This window comes from Girardinichthys multiradiatus, chromosome 5 (assembly GCF_021462225.1).
Source record: "Girardinichthys multiradiatus isolate DD_20200921_A chromosome 5, DD_fGirMul_XY1, whole genome shotgun sequence".
Taxonomy (NCBI): domain Eukaryota; kingdom Metazoa; phylum Chordata; class Actinopteri; order Cyprinodontiformes; family Goodeidae; genus Girardinichthys; species Girardinichthys multiradiatus.
Window position 1 is genome coordinate 27,847,071 of NC_061798.1, and position 18,261 is coordinate 27,865,331.

Sequence of the window (18,261 nt, forward strand, 5' to 3'; positions counted from 1 at the left end):
AGGACAGACATTTCCTCAGCAGCGCCCCCTGGCGCGTCGGAGCAAACGTAATAAATCACGCCATTTGGAAAAAAAAGTAAAAATAGGTATTTTTCAAAAGAATGATTTCATGTAAAAACAACACATTTTTATGAATGCAAAATAATTTAGCAAAACCATTTTTTTAAACAAATGTATTCATACCTCTTAAACTTTTTTTACATTTTGACACACAGCAGCCGTAGACTTCCATGTGTCTCATTGAGATGGCATGTAATAGGAACACAAACTAAACAAATGTGGATAATTGTAAAATGAAAGGGAAATGATACGTTTTTAAAGTTTCTTACCAATAAAAATCATTTGTATTTAGCTCTGTTAACCCAAACCCCCTGAATAAAATCCGGCGAAACCAATTTCTTTTAGAAGTCTCCTAATTAATTAGCAAATTCCATCTGCGTGTAATTTGACATGAATATAAATACATCCATTCTGTGTAGCTTCAGAGGTTTTCTCAGAGAAAATTAATGGAAAAAACTGCATCATGTCATGGGAAAATATGTTTTTACCAAGTCAGAGACCGATGATTGTCACTCAGAACCAGCTTTATTATAATCTTGCAAGAGAGAAGGATTTTTTACAGCATTGGAGATGCGCTCAGTAGTGCTGCCAAATCGTTCTGACTAGACAAAGCAAAGGTTCTCCTTATAAGCTACAACAGTTTTCAAGGTAACTCTCATGAGACCCAGAGGGATGAGGTGAAACCTGTTGTCCTAGACATAATCTTAACAGTGTGGCATACATATAATCTCACACAGCTGCAAGCAGAAGGCTGAGAAACCATTACTCTAAGACTATATAAGAGAAGAATGAAACAACACTGAGGGGTTCTAATACTTTTAGTCAGTTCCTGTAGAGTATGAAGGAGCAAAGAAAGCAAGGCACTAAAATTTTCCATAACAATCATTAAGACCAAGGAAGAGCAGAAAGGTGAGGGGAAGAGTTGTAAAGGAGCAGGGTTGTGTTAAAAACAATATCGGAAGCTTTGAATATCTCATGGAATACTGTTGAATCTATAAATTAAAATGGAATGAGTTTGGTAAACATACCAAGACATGGCCAGCCACCAGCGAAGGAGAGCATTACTTAAAAGAAGCAAACAAGAGGTAGTGGAGGTGGTATCTCAGGGAGGGGCTGCAGGAGAGCAACAGCTGAGGTGATCTGATGAGAGGACAACTATTATTCACGCACTCCACAAATCTACCCTTTAGGGAAGAGTTCTACTGTTAAAGCAAAGTCACAAGTTTGTTTTTTTTGCAGGTTGCTACAAGCCATGTAGGGGAGACAGCAAATGTGTTGAAAAAAAGGTTGCCTGGTCAGATGAGACCAACATTAAACTTTTTGGCATGCAAAATGCATTGTAAAAACACTATCTCTATGATGTCCATGATGAAACACTGCAATGGCATCATCATGCTATAAAAATGCTTTTCTTCAACAGGAAAGGGGAAGCTGGTCAGTTGATTGGAAGATGGATGAAGCTAAATACAGATCAGTCCTGGAAGAAAACCTGCGTGGAACTAAAAAAACAAGACTGGGGTGGAGGTTCACCTTCCAATAGGACAATAACCCCAGAACCCATAAAGCCAGAAATCCAATGGAATGCTTTAGATAAAAGCATATATGTGTTAGAATGGCCTACTCAAAGCCAGACCTCAATCCAATTGACAGTATGTTGCAAATTTCAGAAAACTGACATTATCAGATAAGAAGAGCTTAAGTTATTTAGAAAAAAAAATGCAAAGAATTTCAATCTCTGAGTGAGCGAAGCCGATAAGAATATTCCTAAAAAAAAAGTGGTGGTTCCATAGAGTATTGACTCAGGAGGGCTGAAAACAAATGCATGTCGCACACTTCAGTTTTTGATTTGAAACAAAGCTTGTCAACTGTGTCGTATTTCTCATTCACTTAACAATTTTGCAACACTTTATAATAATAAAACATACTAAGATTTATGGTTTTAACAGGACAAAATGTGGAAACATTTAAGGGGTGTGGATACCTTTGCACTGCAATGCATTGTAAAAATCTTTTTCATGTACATATTTTCTTTAATATCTAAAGTTTTAAGCATGTGTTGGCTTTACTCTCACATGCACCAATTGGGATAGGTTTTTGAATGACAATAAAGTAGTCATTCTGTTCAAACTCTAAAATAACCCAGAAGTAATTTTATAGTTGCAGACAAAGTAACTTTATTAGTTTAATGCAGTTGTTACTATATAATGTTGGATATAAAAACATGCAACAGAAATTTGCACAGATGTAAACAGAGATTGTACTGGAGAAAAGACAACGAAAAAACTCTTAAAAGTGCATAAAATCTAAAGATGCTGTCTTTTAAACAAGTCCAGTATATTAAAGTGAAATGAAGTCCTTCTCAGAAGGAAAAGACAAAAGCAAACACAACAGCTGACCTAAAATAATTTTTTGGACTACGTGTAAAAATGTTTCATTTAAAAACACAAAAGTGACAGGATATGTTAGCAGATCCACAGAAACACACAAGCTTTGGTGTTTTTACAGTAAACTGAAAAAAAAGAAGAAACGTTAAAACAATGTATACATTCTATTTTTTGGTTCAGCTCCCATATGTCTGTCCAGCTGTAGAATATCTTCCCCATGCCTCACACATGTGTGAAGGAGTTTGGTGGAGAATGTGCCAGGAACACCGCCTCACTGAAGTTGCTGGAGAAGCTGGTGTGGTAACTCGGGCCACGTCCACTGGGACTGCGGGGCTGGGATTTGGACATCGGGGATTTGACTGCTCGGAACTTCTGAGCCTGGCACAGCTTCTGGATCAGGAAGCGCTTGTCCCGGCCCTCCTGTAAAACAAAAAGGCCCAAAGATGACAGATTGCAGTACAAACGATATTCAGTCAGTCAGTCAGTCAGTCATTTTCTACCGCTTATTCCATCGTGGGTCGCGGGGGAGCTGGTGCCTATCTCCAGCAGTCTATGGGCAAGAGGCATGGTACACCCTGGACAAGTCGCCAGTCCATCACAGGGCAACACACAAACAACCATGCACACACTCATTCATACACCTAAGGGCAATTTAGAGTGACCAATTAACCTAACAGGCATGTCTTTGGACTGTGGGAGGAAGCCAGAGTACCCAGTGAGAACCCACGCATGCACGGGGAGAACATGGAAACTCCATGCAGAAAGACCCCCGGTCGGGAATTGAACCCAGGACCTTCTTGCTGCAAGGCAACAGTGCTACCAACTGCACCACCGTGCAGCCCTACAAACTATATTAACTGGCAATAATTATCCAGAATACTTACTATGACTAGCTGCTCTCTTAGTTGATTGATGACTCTCTTGTGAGCTCCAGCAAGTGCAATCACATAAAACATGGCCATACTGTTAAAAAAAATAAATAAAAAACTGTAACTTCAGCCAGAAATAAACTTTAATGTCTATTAAAGTGTAAAATAGCAGGCTGACAACTCACCAAGTAACAACAAAGAAAGAGACAGCAAAGGCCTCTGATGAGAGAGCGAAGAGGAGTTTTTGGGCTCCTTCTGGCATTTGTGATATGGTAGCTGGAAGCACCTGCCAGGAGGTGTTGTAGTTAACAAATGGTCCGCATGCCTGCGAGCAGTTTATTCTGTATACAGTAAGAGTGAGGTAAAAACAAATATCAATACAGAACCAGAATCATGGTCAGAAATGTTCAATTGTAATGTACATTTAAAAAAATGTGAATGCACATATGCTGTGATTCCATCAACTTAGCATTTGATCCAAGTAAAGCTAAAATTCCATAATAAATCTGCAAAACTTCTGCAAATGGTTAGGGTTAGCTAACACTCACTGAGCTAGGCTAACAGCGATGGGCATGCAGGCGAGAGCAAGGCCAATCAGCAATACACCAAGGAAGAAGAAGTTGGAGCTGGACGGTCGAAATGGCCGGGTGGCTGGCCGGCAGTTTTTGATTAACGACACCTATGAGAGATTAACCCAAAAAAAGAAAAAGACAAAGAAGAGCACAGAAAGATTTTAAAACTATTCAAAGCCTTTTGCGGTTTCCAGACTTGCAAGTTTAATAAAAAAAATATATATAAAAAAAAGCCCCAACCTTTTTGATGTAGAAGATAAAGAAGTATTTTATGATGCAGATGGCAGGAAGCATGGGACAGTGGAAAGTGCCGATCCAGCAGATTGTCTGACCGTAGACAATTTCCAGCACATTTTGAGGAATAGAAAACTCCTGCCGGCCCCACCACTTAGCAAGGCCACACTGACAGTGCTCTACAATCAGCCTGAGCAGGAAGAGAAACGTCGCTGTTAAAAAGCCCACAGAAACACTTAACTGGAGCAAATCAAAAAATAAATAAAACACAACTTTGTTGAACTACCTAAAAATCCAGAAATATTCAGGTGGTTTTGGTTAAAACAATAAACATGAAAATTAATATCAAAACATGAGTTCTGTTGGTAAATATACACTCTCGCTCTAAGGATAAAACAGTCAAGAAAGGACCACAAACAAAGCACAAACACAAAAGGCTGGTTTTATTTCTCAGACCTACAGAAGATTTAGGCAGCCAGGTTATAAAGAGGCATGGGTTGGTCACTGGTTTCAAGGTCGTGGTTTTATAAAGTTACCGACACTGCAGTTAAAGTCCATTGAATGAGACGACACAAACTGCTTGAGTGAGTTTTCTATGGTTGAACAGGCAACAGTAGAGCAGTATAGCTCTCTCACATCATGTATGCCCTACCTATGCACGACCACTTTAGGATCAACGCAACTGCAACTCAAATATCGCAGCCATGGCTAAATAATCTCATTACTCTCCATTAATCTGAAGCTACGCTATCCAGACACCTCCCTCACCTTGGCATCCTGGATGCCATGAAGTAAAACATATGGCAAAATTGTTTCTGATTAATTTGGCTAATACATATCTGACCAGTTGGGGGAGCTCAAGAGCACTGAAATTTCTATCCATGGTGCTGCCTTGATCCTGTGATGCAGGGGTGTCCTGGATTCCATTGATGGCTGATTAACAGGCTTTGCTGAACTGGAATCTGTCCTGACCCGGTTGAACGCTGAACTCAGAACAATTGATTGTAATACACACACAGACACATATTTGCTGCACATACTGTGTGAATCAGAACAAGCGCATATTAAAAGGGACACACATACTTTATAGAAGGGGCAGCACTTAATGTTTCACAAAATCTCCTTCATTTCCTCATGTTTAGACCCACAACAGGTGGTTTATAATAAACCAGCCCACCTGGTAGGATAGTGTGACAGCAGCTTTAGCAGGAGAAGGTGCTGGCTTAACTGTTCAATGCAGGACAGCTTTAACTCCAGCGCTGTTACCAAGCTTGCTGTATTCTGTGAAATTCGGGGAGTTGGTGGCCTCCCCATCCGCTGACCATGCAACTCCTCCTCAAAGCTGATCTAATCTCTCCTACAAAACATCACAATCCGATAGCGAAGGCTGCGAACTGCAGCTATTCTCTAATTTAGCATCATTAGTATGACGCAAAACACAACATACGGATTTGGTGTAACATTATAATAATTTATGTAATGCATCTCTTTATGCCACCTAAGCAGCTCTGAATAGTCAAGTCTATTAGACTGGGTTCAGAAAGGGGTTCAGATCCAAAATGAACACCATGATGTCCTTGTTGTTGGGTTCCCTGAACCATTCATAGACATGTTTTACCGGGTATGCTTACATTCAGCTGAGAGGGCAGGGTGCACTTCTATAGGGAAGTACTGTTGATAGGTGGGAGGTGACCTAAAAACACACTTGGATGAGTGGCAAGTGTAACACACACACTTGTAACATACAGTATAGACCAAAAGTTTGGACAAACTTTCTCATTCAAAGAGTTGTCTTTATTTTCATGACTATGAATATTGTAGCTTCACACTGAAGGCATCAAAACTATTAATTAACACATGTGGAATTACATACTGAACAAAAAAGTGTGAAACAACTGAAAATATGTCTTATATTCTAGGTTCTTCAAAGTAGCCACCTTTTGCTTTGATTACTGCTCCACACACTCTTGGCATTCTGTTGATGAGCTTCAAGAGGTAGTCACCTGAAATGGTTTTCACTTCACAGGTGTGCCCTGTCAGGTTTAATAAGTGGGATTTCAAATCTTATAAATGAGGTTGGGACCATCAGTTGTGTTGTGCAGGAGGTGGATACAGTACACAGCTGATAATTCCTACTGAATAGACTGGCCATCATTACTTTAAGAAATGAAGGTCAGTCAGCCTGAACAATTGGGAGAACTTTGAAAGTGTCCCCAAGTGCAGTCGCAAAAACCATCAAGCGCTACAAAGAAACTGGCTCACATGAGGACCGCCCCAGGAAAGGAAGACCAAGAGTCACCTCTGCTGCTTAATTCATAGTTTTGATGCCTTCAATGTGAAGCTACAATATTCATAGTCATGATAATAAAGAAAACTCTTTGAATGAGAAGGTGTGTCCAAACCTTTGGTCTGTACTGTACATGTATAACATACACGGTAGGGGGCAAGTTGCCTCATAAGAAAATAACCTTTTTTCACATTACCTATCAGTGGTCAAAATATGACTAATAGTTAAAGTTAACATGATCAAACCTCCTTAAAAACCTTATAGTCAAAGTATTTTGTACTCTCATTCAGCCCAAACTAAATTACAAGCTGGATAAAGAAGTTTTTATTATTATTTTGGAAAAGGGAGATATTCTTACTTTCGGGGAAACTCCACAAAGATGGTGACTGAAACTATAATGATGAAGTCAAATATGGAGAGTTTATACATCTCCTGGCCCACACGGGTCTCCCAGCACTGCAGGCAAAAACAAACCCACAGAGATGGTTAAACAGAGAATAACAGAAAAAACACACCTTAACAAATCACACCAGTACTATTACCGATCCAGTGTAATAAAGTGTAATAAGGATCCAGTGTATTAAACAAAAAGCAATGCAGAGTTTGTGGGTGCAGAGACACCAGACGATCCTCCAGTGCTGTGGTTGCATGTTTATTGTGAAACAATGATCTGAAAAGTCTTTTTTCAGCTTCTAAAACATTTTAATAATTAAATATCCTGAATTTACCTCCATATTTATGGAGACCTGCTTGCACCTGGTATTATTTAATCGTATCAGCAAAGGGGTTAAGTTTAAATTTAAACCACAATTATTTTTTGAGATTAGTGGTAAAAAAAACAACTATTTTACTAATTATGAAAGCAGAAGAAAACAACATACAGAGTAAAGTTTGTGGTGGTAGCCACAGACACAGGGGTCCTCTTCACATTTCACGATCTGAGACCAGAGAGAGAAGAGCAAAACACCAATACTGGTCAGCCGCATGAAGACGCACCTGTGGAGAGAAGGTTAGAGAATGGTAGCAACTTGTTTTCAAACTAATGTTGGATGACTACAGGAGATTAATACATGAAGGTCCAACTGCACCTCATGAGAGTGAAGCGGATTTCAAAGGCAGGTGAGTAATCTTCATAGTTGATGATAACAGAGAAGAGGAGTGGAGTGATGAAGTTGGCCAAGGTGATGACAACAGAGGGCAGATACTCATAGATGAGATCCACAATGAAATGCACCTGGAGGGAGGAAATAGTTGATTGTTCTAACAGGAAACACAGGTTCTTTCCACGGGTTTCGATTAAAATTTGATGACACGGATTTATAGATTTTCTGTTCAACTTCCAGCTACTCTTTATGCATACATACAAAAGATAAATATAAATTAGCAAATTCACAGGTTTGAAATCAGTAAACTGCAAACTTCATGAAAAACCAGAGACAGTAAGTGGCAGAGATGCACCAATCAGGCTTTTCCTGGTCTATACTGATTTCTGCATCAGAGTACTTAATGTTGGCTGATGTGTATAGAACAAAAACGTGGGCGTAGAATAACAATTCAGATTTCTCAGTTTAACATTTTCATTATTTTCAGGGCTGAATGTAGGAAAATTAGCAGAAGAGAGCATGGAGAGACAATTCTCTGCTGGTTTCTAACAATTTGATGGTTTAAAAGTTGCAGGGACCATCTTTGTCATTTCCAGTTAAATGTATGTACATAAGATTTCCAAAATTGTTATGTCTAGAAAACTGACTTTGTGTGCTCGATAAAGAGACATCATTATGGTAACAATGTCCAAGGTGGAGACAAACTTCTGAGGCAATTGGCATAAAAAGATCTTGCTGAACTCATTTTTTTTTTGGAAATTCTGATTATTCTTAAAAGAGAGATAAGTATGGAAATGTATTTATTTGACTATACTCTATTTTCTGATCCCAGAACTACCAAGACCAGGAAAATCCTGAAAGGAAACTTAGACCGTGTCAGGAACCCGATATAATAAACAGTGAGGATGCTGAAGAGGAATGGGATGTCACATTAAGAAAAACAAAATTAAAAGTTAGATGGTATGCTTGATACAAAAATCATGTCAGTACTATGTTATTACCTTTATACTTTTCATTTGTGCTTCCTGGGAGAAGATGGTGGCAACGTAAATGCTGTAGAAGCAAGCGGCCAACACACCAACGACAAAAACATTGAGGATGATGCGGAGGAGATAAATCCGACACTTCTCCTTAGTGGTGCGACCCGCTATTTTCTGTTTGATCCTCTCCTCCTCCAGATCAGTCTGAGGATACATTAAACAGGACCTGATGTCAGAGCAGTATAAAGAAACCAGCAAAAACACGAACAGGACCTGAAGGATCAGATGACATGATTTTTCTGTGATTTTTGTTATTTTCAAAAGCAAGAGCTGGCACCACAGGTTTTCATTTATGGTGGATTTGTTTTACTCTAAACAGAGTCAAAATTGTGCAAAAAGGGACAAATAAATAGATACACCCACATAATGTTTGGTTGAAAGCCCCTTTTGCAAGTTGCACACACCACATATTTTTGTAGCCATTTACAAGCATCTGGGGTAATTCTGGACACAGACTCATAAATAGGATTAATATCAGGGCCATTCTAGGAGTGTTGGCTCGTTCTGTTTGTTTCAAACCCAGTTGTGATGCGTTCTGTTGGAACACACGCCGTTCAGGTTTCAACTGTTTGTTTGCTTGTGATAAAGTTGAAGGCCTCAACATGATGCTTCCACCTCCATAGTTGTCGGCACGCGGTCTGGAATTTGAAAGCCTTGTTTTCTACTCTCTAATCCTAGACTCGTATCGACCATAAAAACTTTCCTCACGTAGCCATGGGAGCAACTGCAAAGTTGGTTTTGGTTCTCAACCAAACAACCAGTTTAAATTAACTTCAGCATTTCTGCCAAAAGGAGCAATGTTATCAAGCGAGAAATATGCCAATACCTTGTTGAAGGCTTAAAAAACTGCTTGGTTTCTCCACAACTTACTCAGGGTGATAAATCCAAATATTAATAAGGCTCTATTTATGTATTTGAGCCTTTGCACGCATGTACAGGTCCTTCTCAAAATATTAGCATATTGTGATAAAGTTCATTATTTTCCATAATGTCATGATGAAAATTTAACATTCATATATTTTAGATTCATTGCACACTAACTGAAATATTTCAGGTCTTTTATTGTCTTAATACGGATGATTTTGGCATACAGCTCATGAAAACTCAAAATTCCTATCTCACAAAATTAGCATATCATTAAAAGGGTCTCTAAACGAGCTATGAACCTAATCATCTGAATCAACGAGTTAACTCTAAACACCCGCAAAAGATTCCTGAAGCCTTTAAAACTCCCAGCCTGGTTCATCACTCAAAATCCCAATCATGGGTAAGACTGCCGACCTGACTGCTGTCCAGAAGGCCACTATTGACACCCTCAAACAAGAGGGTAAGACACAGAAAGAAATTTCTGAATGAATAGGCTGTTCCCAGAGTGCTGTATCAAGGCACCTCAGTGGGAAGTCTGTGGGAAGGAAAAAGTGTGGCAGAAAACGCTGCACAACGAGAAGAGGTGACCGGACCCTGAGGAAGATTGTGGAGAAGGGCCGATTCCAGACCTTGGGGGACCTGCGGAAGCAGTGGACTGAGTCTGGAGTAGAAACATCCAGAGCCACCGTGCACAGGCGTGTGCAGGAAATGGGCTACAGGTGCCGCATTCCCCAGGTCAAGCCACTTTTGAACCAGAAACAGCGGCAGAAGCGCCTGACCTGGGCTACAGAGAAGCAGCACTGGACTGTTGCTCAGTGGTCCAAAGTACTTTTTTTCGGATGAAAGCAAATTCTGCATGTCATTCAGAAATCAAGGTGCCAGAGTCTGGAGGAAGACTGGGGAGAAGGAAATGCCAAAATGCCAGAAGTCCAGTGTCAAGTACCCACAGTCAGTGATGGTCTGGGGTGCCGTGTCAGCTGCTGGTGTTGGTCCACTGTGTTTTATCAAGGGCAGGGTCAATGCAGCTAGCTATCAGGAGATTTTGGAGCACTTCATGCTTCCATCTGCTGAAAAGCTTTATGGAGATGAAGATTTCATTGTTCAGCACGACCTGGCACCTGCTCACAGTGCCAAAACCACTGGTAAATGGTTTACTGACCATGGTATCACTGTGCTCAATTGGCCTGCCAACTCTCCTGACCTGAACCCCATAGAGAATCTGTGGGATATTGTGAAGAGAACGTTGAGAGATTCAAGACCCAACACTCTGGATGAGCTAAAGGCCGCTATCGAAGCATCCTGGGCCTCCATAAGACCTCAGCAGCGCCACAGGCTGATTGCCTCCATGCCACGCCGCATTGAAGCAGTCATTTCTGCCAAAGGATTCCCGACCAAGTATTGAGTGCATAACTGTACATGATTATTTGAAGGTTGACGTTATTTGTATTAAAAACACTTTTCTTTTATTGGTCGGATGAAATATGCTAATTTTGTGAGATAGGAATTTTGGGTTTTCATGAGCTGTATGCCAAAATCATCCGTATTAAGACAATAAAAGACCTGAAATATTTCAGTTAGTGTGCAACGAATCTAAAATATATGAATGTTAAATTTTCATCATTACATTATGGAAAATAATGAACTTTATCACAATATGCTAATATTTTTAGAAGGACCTGTATAATTCTGAGCCTGTGTGAAAGAGAAAGTCTACATTAAATTCAGACGTGTACACCAGATTCTTGTTTATGAAATTCATTCAAATTGTGTGCACTTCAATTTCACCACGGAAAAACAATGACTCAAATGCATCATTAAAAGCCAAAGATGAATATGAAAATCTTGCTAATGATGGGTGTACTGCATCCCTATCTGGAAAATAAACTTTAAATGATGCAAATGTTCCAGCTCTCAGCTCTGTTTAAACCTTACTGAAAAGCTTAAAACAGAATCCTGAGCTGACCTTGAGCTCGTAGAGCAAACTGCTTCTCTTCAGCATTGCTGCGTTCTCATTGGTGATGCAGAAATCCCAGCCTGTAAAGATCTTGTTGCAAAAGCTTTGAAAGCGATCCTCATCCTGGACCAAGTTGCGCTTGAATCCTGTCGCAGACCTAAAGAAAACACACATCTTAACCCCACTGTGCTGCACATGAACCTACTTTCTGAGGAGTTGGTCTACGATACCTTTTAACAATCCAGATCAGACTTAGGAAGAGGTATCCTATAGTTGCCAGGAGATATGCCAGAGCCAAATTGTATGTGCCTTTTGGAAAGTGGATTTTATCCACTTTGTAGAAGCCGTAGAAAAGGTAAGTCTGTTCCAGAAAGCCCTGGAGATAAAGCACAATGATGAAGTCCTGACCCTGAACTTGGCTTTAAACACTCGTCTTTTTTAAAGCTGACATTTAAATGTGTTAACAGACGGGTTCCATCCAGTGGTAGTTAAATCAAGCCAAAATCATTCAATCAAAACAGGATCATATTAGGGAAAGCTGTAAACAGAGACTGTAATTCAGCAAGCATTAGATGCAGTGTACAGAAACCTACTCCACCAGAAAGCAGATCTGTAATATGTTCGTGAAAGATGACGAGACCCCTTCGAGCGGTGTTTGGATAGATGCTGCAAACACTTCCTGCAGTAACACACAGCGGGACACAGGTTTTTCAGCACTTCATTCTTAGTTCAAGCTTTATGGTTGAAACAAAAACGTTCCGCACCGTCATACTGGTTGTAGGTGATATTTCCTGAAGTGTAGGGAACAATGATGATGGGCAACATGACAAAGCCAAACATCAGCAGGAAAATTATCATGTTGAGCGCCACCAGGAAGCGCAGAAAGGAGAAGTAGGACAGGATGCCTGTTCCGAACATCCCTATAAACAAATGAAAGAGAAACATAAGTAAAAGGGTATGACCAAAAACACAACAAACGTCTTGTTGTAAAGGACAAAGCTTGTTTGTCTCACCCTCTATTTGGTGGATGTCCCCCCTCCAGAGCTTCATGGAGCTTAGAAATGCTTGAGCATCGTCCCTCAGCCTCTTCAGATACCTGCGAGTGCTTTGCCTCCACTGTGTCCAGCTGCTTAAATCTTGATTCTTCTCCAAGCGCTGATCTCTGGTACAGTCATACATATAACATGATATTATAAGGCATGAGCAGGTCACTGGTATCAAGGTATGCAGGAGTTTTAAAAAACAATGATTTGAAAACACCTCAAAATTTCCATCATAGAGTTCATGCTGTTTAATTTCCTTTTATTGATCACCAGCGTGATTAGAGTTCTCTCCCCCTGCATGGAGCACAGAGCAACGCAAGGTCGCCCCTCCCCCGCCTGATGCTGCCCACTGCTGGTCCCCTGGCAGAGACGGTGCTTCTACATTGCCTTTGCTTTGATTTAAAAGTAAATAAATCATTCTTCCAATTTTGTTTCAAATTGTTGTGTTAATACCATAGTACTGCAGTAGTTTTCTTTGGAGTATCATACAATGAGAGTCCTATTGTGGTCCATGCCTAATTCTGCACCCAGCAAGGAAAATAAGAAGCAACAGAGACATTTTCTGATTACATTTGAAGATATCTGAAGGATATTGAAGAGTTTCCTACTTGCTTCTGCGTTTCTCAGCCATGGGTAAGGCAAATTCTCTGATGGGCCGCTGCTCCATCTGACTCTTCTGCCTCTCCTCCAGTCGGTTGACGGTGTTCACGCTGTATTTCAAGCTGCCAGAAGAACTCAGCCTCCCTTTTCGTTTGGTGCTAGTGAGTGATGATTTTCTGCGGTACAGCAGGGATTGGTAGCTGGGCAGCTGGTCCAGCAGTGGGTTACTGGTGATCCGTCCGCTACGGTCCGTGAAGAACACTTCAAATAAAGGAAAATATTGTTTTGTTTATAACAGCAAGACAAATGAATAGAATTTTAAGGAGGGAATGAAAACAACATAAATACAGCTAATCCCATTGTACGTAATAAAATAAACCAAACTAGGATATCCATGATACTAGCAAATTAAAAGGAGAGAAAGAGAAAAAAATGAATGACATAAAAACATTCAATTAATAAAAATATATGGGTCCCTGTAATGATGGATATGGCTTCCAGACTTTTAGTGGAAACAACTCCAATATGAAATAACTTCGCATCTTAACAGAAGAGCTATTGTCATTGACCGTAACAGTTTGCTTTACCTCGCAGCAAAACTGCAAATATATGATGTTTCTTTTGCTCACTGCAGTACAAATGGAAAATATAAAGTATAGTGCCTCGCAAAAGATGTATACCCCTTTTTTTTATTAATTAAAAAAACTGAAAAGTGTGCCGTGCATTGGTGTTCGACCTACATGAGTCAACGCTTTGTAGAGCTACCTTTCTCAGTCCGATCGGACGGAGAGTTTTAAGGAAGATAACCTTTCTGGACTTGCCACAGATTCTCAGTTAGGTCTAGGCCCTTTTTATCACATCAATATGATTTGATCTAACCCATTCGATTGTAGGTCTGGTTGTATGATTAAGGTTGTTGTCCTGCTGCAAGGTAAACTCCACCCCAGCATGATGCTGCCACCACCATGTTTAATGGTGGAGATGGAGTATTGAGGCCAACCCTTCTACAAAGGCCAGATTTATGGAGTGCACAACTAATAGCTGTCAGGTCAACAGATTCCCCCATCTGAGCTGTGGATCTCTGCAGCTCCTCCAAAGGTACCATAGGCCTCTTTAATGAGATGTCCTAAGCTTTGAATATTATTTTATAACATAACTCTGCTTTAAACTTCTCCACATCCATATCCCTGACCTGTCCGCTGTGCTCCTTGGTCTTCATGATGCCGTTTGCTTTAATGTACTCTAACAAACCTCAGGGGCCTTCATAGAGCACCTGGATTTACAGGTCCTTCTCAAAATATTAGCATATTGTGATAAAGTTCATTATTTTCCATAATGTCATGATGAAAATTTAACATTCATATATTTTAGATTCATTGCACACTAACTGAAATATTTCGGGTCTTTTATTGTCTTAATACGAATGATTTTGGCATACAGCTCATGAAAACCCAAAATTCCTATCTCACAAAATTAGCATATCATTAAAAGGGTCTCTAAACGAGCTATGAACCTAATCATCCGAATCAACGAGTTAACTCTAAACACCTGCAAAAGATTCCTGAGGCCTTTAAAACTCCCAGCCTGGTTCATCACTCAAAATCCCAATCATGGGTAAGACTGCAGACCTGACTGCTGTCCAGAAGGCCACTATTGACACCCTCAAGTAAGAGAGTAAGACACAGAAAGAAATTTCTGAATGAATAGGCTGTTCCCAGAGTGCTGTATCAAGGTACCTCAGTGGGAAGTCTGTGGGAATGAAAAAGTGCGGCAGAAAACGCTGCACAACGAGAAGAGGTGACCGGACCCTGAGGAAGATTGTGGAGAAGGGCCGATTCCAGACCTTGGGGGACCTGCGGAAGCAGTGGACTGAGTCTGGAGTAGAAACATCCAGAGCCACCGTGCACAGGCGTGTGCAGGAAATGGGCTACAGGTGCCACATTCCCCAGGTCAAGCCACTTTTGAACCAGAAACAGCGGCAGAAGCGCCTGACCTGGGCTACAGAGAAGCAGCACTGGACTGTTGCTCAGTGGTCCAAAGTACTTTTTTCGGATGAAAGCAAATTCTGCATGTCATTCGGAAACCAAGGTGCCAGAGTCTGGAGGAGGACTGGGGAGAAGGAAATGCCAAAATGCCAGAAGTCCAGTGTCAAGTACCCACAGTCAGTGATGGTCTGGGGTGCCGTGCCAGCTGCTGGTGTTGGTCCACTGTGTTTTATCAAGGGCAGGGTCAATGCAGCTAGCTATCAGGAGATTTTGGAGCACTTCATGCTTCCATCTGCTGAAAAGCTTTATGGAGATGAAGATTTCATTTTTCAGCACGACCTGGTACCTGCTCACAGTGCCAAAACCACTGGTAAATGGTTTACTGACCATGGTATCACTGTGCTCAATTGGCCTGCCAACTCTCCTGACCTGAACCCCATAGAGAATCTGTGGGATATTGTGAAGAAAACGTTGAGAGACTCAAGACCCAACACTCTGGATGAGCTAAAGGCCGCTATCGAAGCATCCTGGGCCTCCATAAGACCTCAGCAGTGCCACAGGCTGATTGCCTCCATGCCACGCCGCATTGAAGCAGTCATTTCTGCCAAGGGATTCCCGACCAAGTATTGAGTGCATAACTGTACATGATTATTTGAAGGTTGACGTTGTTTGTATTAAAAACACTTTTCTTTTATTGGTCAGATGAAATATGCTAATTTTGTGAGATAGGAATTTTGGGTTTTCATGAGCTGTATGCCAAAATCATCTGTATTAAGACAATAAAAGACCTGAAATATTTCAGTTAGTGTGCAATGAATCTAAAATATATGAATGTTAAATTTTCATCATGACATTATGGAAAATAATGAACTTTATCATAATATGCTAATATTTTGAGAAGGACCTGTATACGGACATTAAAATACACACAGGTGCACCCTATTTACTACATACACTTCTAAAGGCAATTGTACACCAGACCTTTCAGATTTTATTTGTAATAAAATAAATAAAACTATTTATTATTTTTCCTCTATGCTCTATGACAGAAATTCTCAAAAAGTGGTTTGATGTTTGTAGTTTTACATGATAAAATATGAAATAATTTAAAGGGGTACTTATATTTTTGCAAGGCACTAAAAGATGTTCATTCTGCACAAAAACTGGAAAACTGCCCAAACCAACACAACGCTTCATGATGTTTTTTTGTTTATATTTTGCCCTCAGACACGTCTAAATTTCATTCAATCATCACATTCATTCATTCAAGCCGTTTAATTTTGGCCTACCTTCATCACATTGAGCAATATAGTGGTTTAGGGAAAAGAAATATACTGATTATTTTCCTTTGTCATAAAACAAAATAAATTTTCAGAAACCTTTAATGTTTCTATTTATTTCACTTGGTTTAATCAAACTGAGGCAAAATAGCAAGTCAGTGCACAGAGAGATCTAACAATATTCTTACAACTACACAAGATTTTAAGATTATAATAAAATAATAAGAATCCAGTGTCCATATTCATGCACTGCACACAACTATTGGGACTGCAACAACTGAAAGCCAGTCAGTCATTTTCTACCGCTTATTCCATAGTGAGTCGCAGGGGAGCTGGTGCCTATCTCCAGCAGTCTATGGGCAAGATGCGGGGTACACCCTGGACAAGTCGCCAGTCCATCGCAGGGCAACACACAAACAACCATGCACACACTCATTCATACACCTAAGGACAATTTAGAGAGACCAATTAACCTAACAGGCATGTCTTTGGACTGTGGGAGGAAGCCGGAGTACCCGGTGAGAACCCACGCATGCACGGGGAGAACATGCAAACTCCATGCAGAAAGACCCCCGTCGGGAATTGAACCCAGGACCTTCTTGCTGCAAGGCAACAGTGCTACCAACTGCACCACCATGCAACTGAAAGCATTGTTGTCAAACTTCTTCACTTATAATCAATTTTATCATGGACTTTTAGACAAAAAAAACTTAAAGTGAACACAATGCCTGGAAACTGAATCACAAAAGCCATATTCCAGCACGTTTTACATGGAAATATTCCCCAATTGTCCAGACACAAATGTCCTATTTTTTCAGTCTTTTCAACTTATATTAAAAGAGTAAATACAGAAGTGTTTCTACAGTGGAAAGAAAGTAATTAAAAACTAAACAGAAAAAACAGGTTAGAAAAAGATGACTGGATGGATGATCCACTGTGGACAAACAGATAGGAATAAATATGTAGTTGGAAGGACAGACTAAGGGATCTAGAGGTACTGGAAAAATAGATGTAATACAAATATTTTTCCATACTTTTTTTTATTCTTTCATACTTAATAAAGTCATAAATCCCATACTTTTTCCCACTAGGTAATAATCCTGTTTTTCGGTGTGTCCTTTCAAAAATCTCATTTTAATGAAATCGTTAACAATCAAGTTAGATGTTAGCAATTATTTGATCTTAGTTCGGAGTTAGCAGTGTTAGCTGACAAGCTAAAACCGAGTAATGTTGATCTGTTGGACAAGTTCGTAAAGCTAGCTGAAGTTCGCAATAAAGTGCAGAATTACCTGAGTCTTCCTCCATGATTCCCTTGTCCAAAAGAAAACCTGTAGTTTTCAACAGATTTAAGAAGCTGCTAGCTAAATACTGAGGTTAAAAGGCTTCGTCAAGAAGACAGTGAACATGGGAGGTGACAACTCCAGCTGTAGTTAGGAAGACAGCTTTTCCCCACTTCCTGAATTCGGTCTAGGCTCCAAGGCAAAGCTATGGAGGTTCGTTAAAGACACAATGACTGGAGAAAAAAAAGGAAGTCCGTTAAAGACACTATATGACTGAAAAAAGTGTTTCGTTTTGCTGCTTTGGTTTATGTTTTAAAGCGGTGTAAAGGCATTTAGGTTTGCTATCTCAACATTTTTTACCTGTTTTATGAAGTCACAAACATTGAGAAACCACAACAGTCGGTTTGTTAGTATTTGTTTTGTGTTTCATCTATATATGATTACGATAACAGCATTTTGAAAATTCTTAAGTAACTTATGTTCCTCCATTTACATTAAAATGTATTAATCTAAAGAAATAATACCAGTACTTTAAAACATTAACTAACAGGTCAATTTAAAAAATATACTCATCTTCAGATAAATCAAACAGGGTTTTGCTGGATCAAATGTTTGACGCAAATCCAGCAACTGGAACAAAAATAGCCACTGATTGGCCATAATTATTCATACCCCTTGCATATTAAAGTTTAAAGTAATCTTT

The 18,261-nt window shown here is 39.9% G+C and overlaps 1 protein-coding gene across 1 annotated transcript; it reads right to left on the bottom strand.

Moving 5' to 3' along the window:
- Positions 1-2,209: 2,209 nt before the first annotated feature.
- On the bottom strand, positions 2,210-17,738 carry LOC124868240 (transmembrane channel-like protein 7). The gene is made up of 16 exons (XM_047365220.1): positions 17,568-17,738; positions 13,022-13,274; positions 12,384-12,532; positions 12,135-12,290; positions 11,964-12,049; positions 11,601-11,746; positions 11,380-11,527; positions 8,511-8,693; positions 7,495-7,640; positions 7,288-7,402; positions 6,765-6,862; positions 4,126-4,309; positions 3,862-3,992; positions 3,499-3,654; positions 3,329-3,407; positions 2,210-2,864 (listed from the first exon to the last, which is right to left on the bottom strand). Exons 1-16 carry the CDS (start codon positions 17,581-17,583, stop codon positions 2,667-2,669), a joined length of 2,244 nt encoding a protein of 747 aa, XP_047221176.1. The 5' UTR covers positions 17,584-17,738; the 3' UTR covers positions 2,210-2,666.
- Between the last annotated feature and the right edge of the window lie 523 nt (positions 17,739-18,261).

What these genes read in the sequence shown, in the direction of transcription:
- LOC124868240 (XM_047365220.1), bottom strand. An exon ending in GTTTGCTCTACGAGCTCAAG is followed by an intron (nt 8,694 to 11,379) that starts GTCAGCTCAGGA and finishes ATGTATCCTCAG; the next exon opens with ACTGATCTGGAGGAGGAGAG. An exon ending in TAAGAGAGCAGCTAGTCATA is followed by an intron (nt 2,865 to 3,328) that starts GTAAGTATTCTG and finishes TTTGTTTTACAG; the next exon opens with GAGGGCCGGGACAAGCGCTT.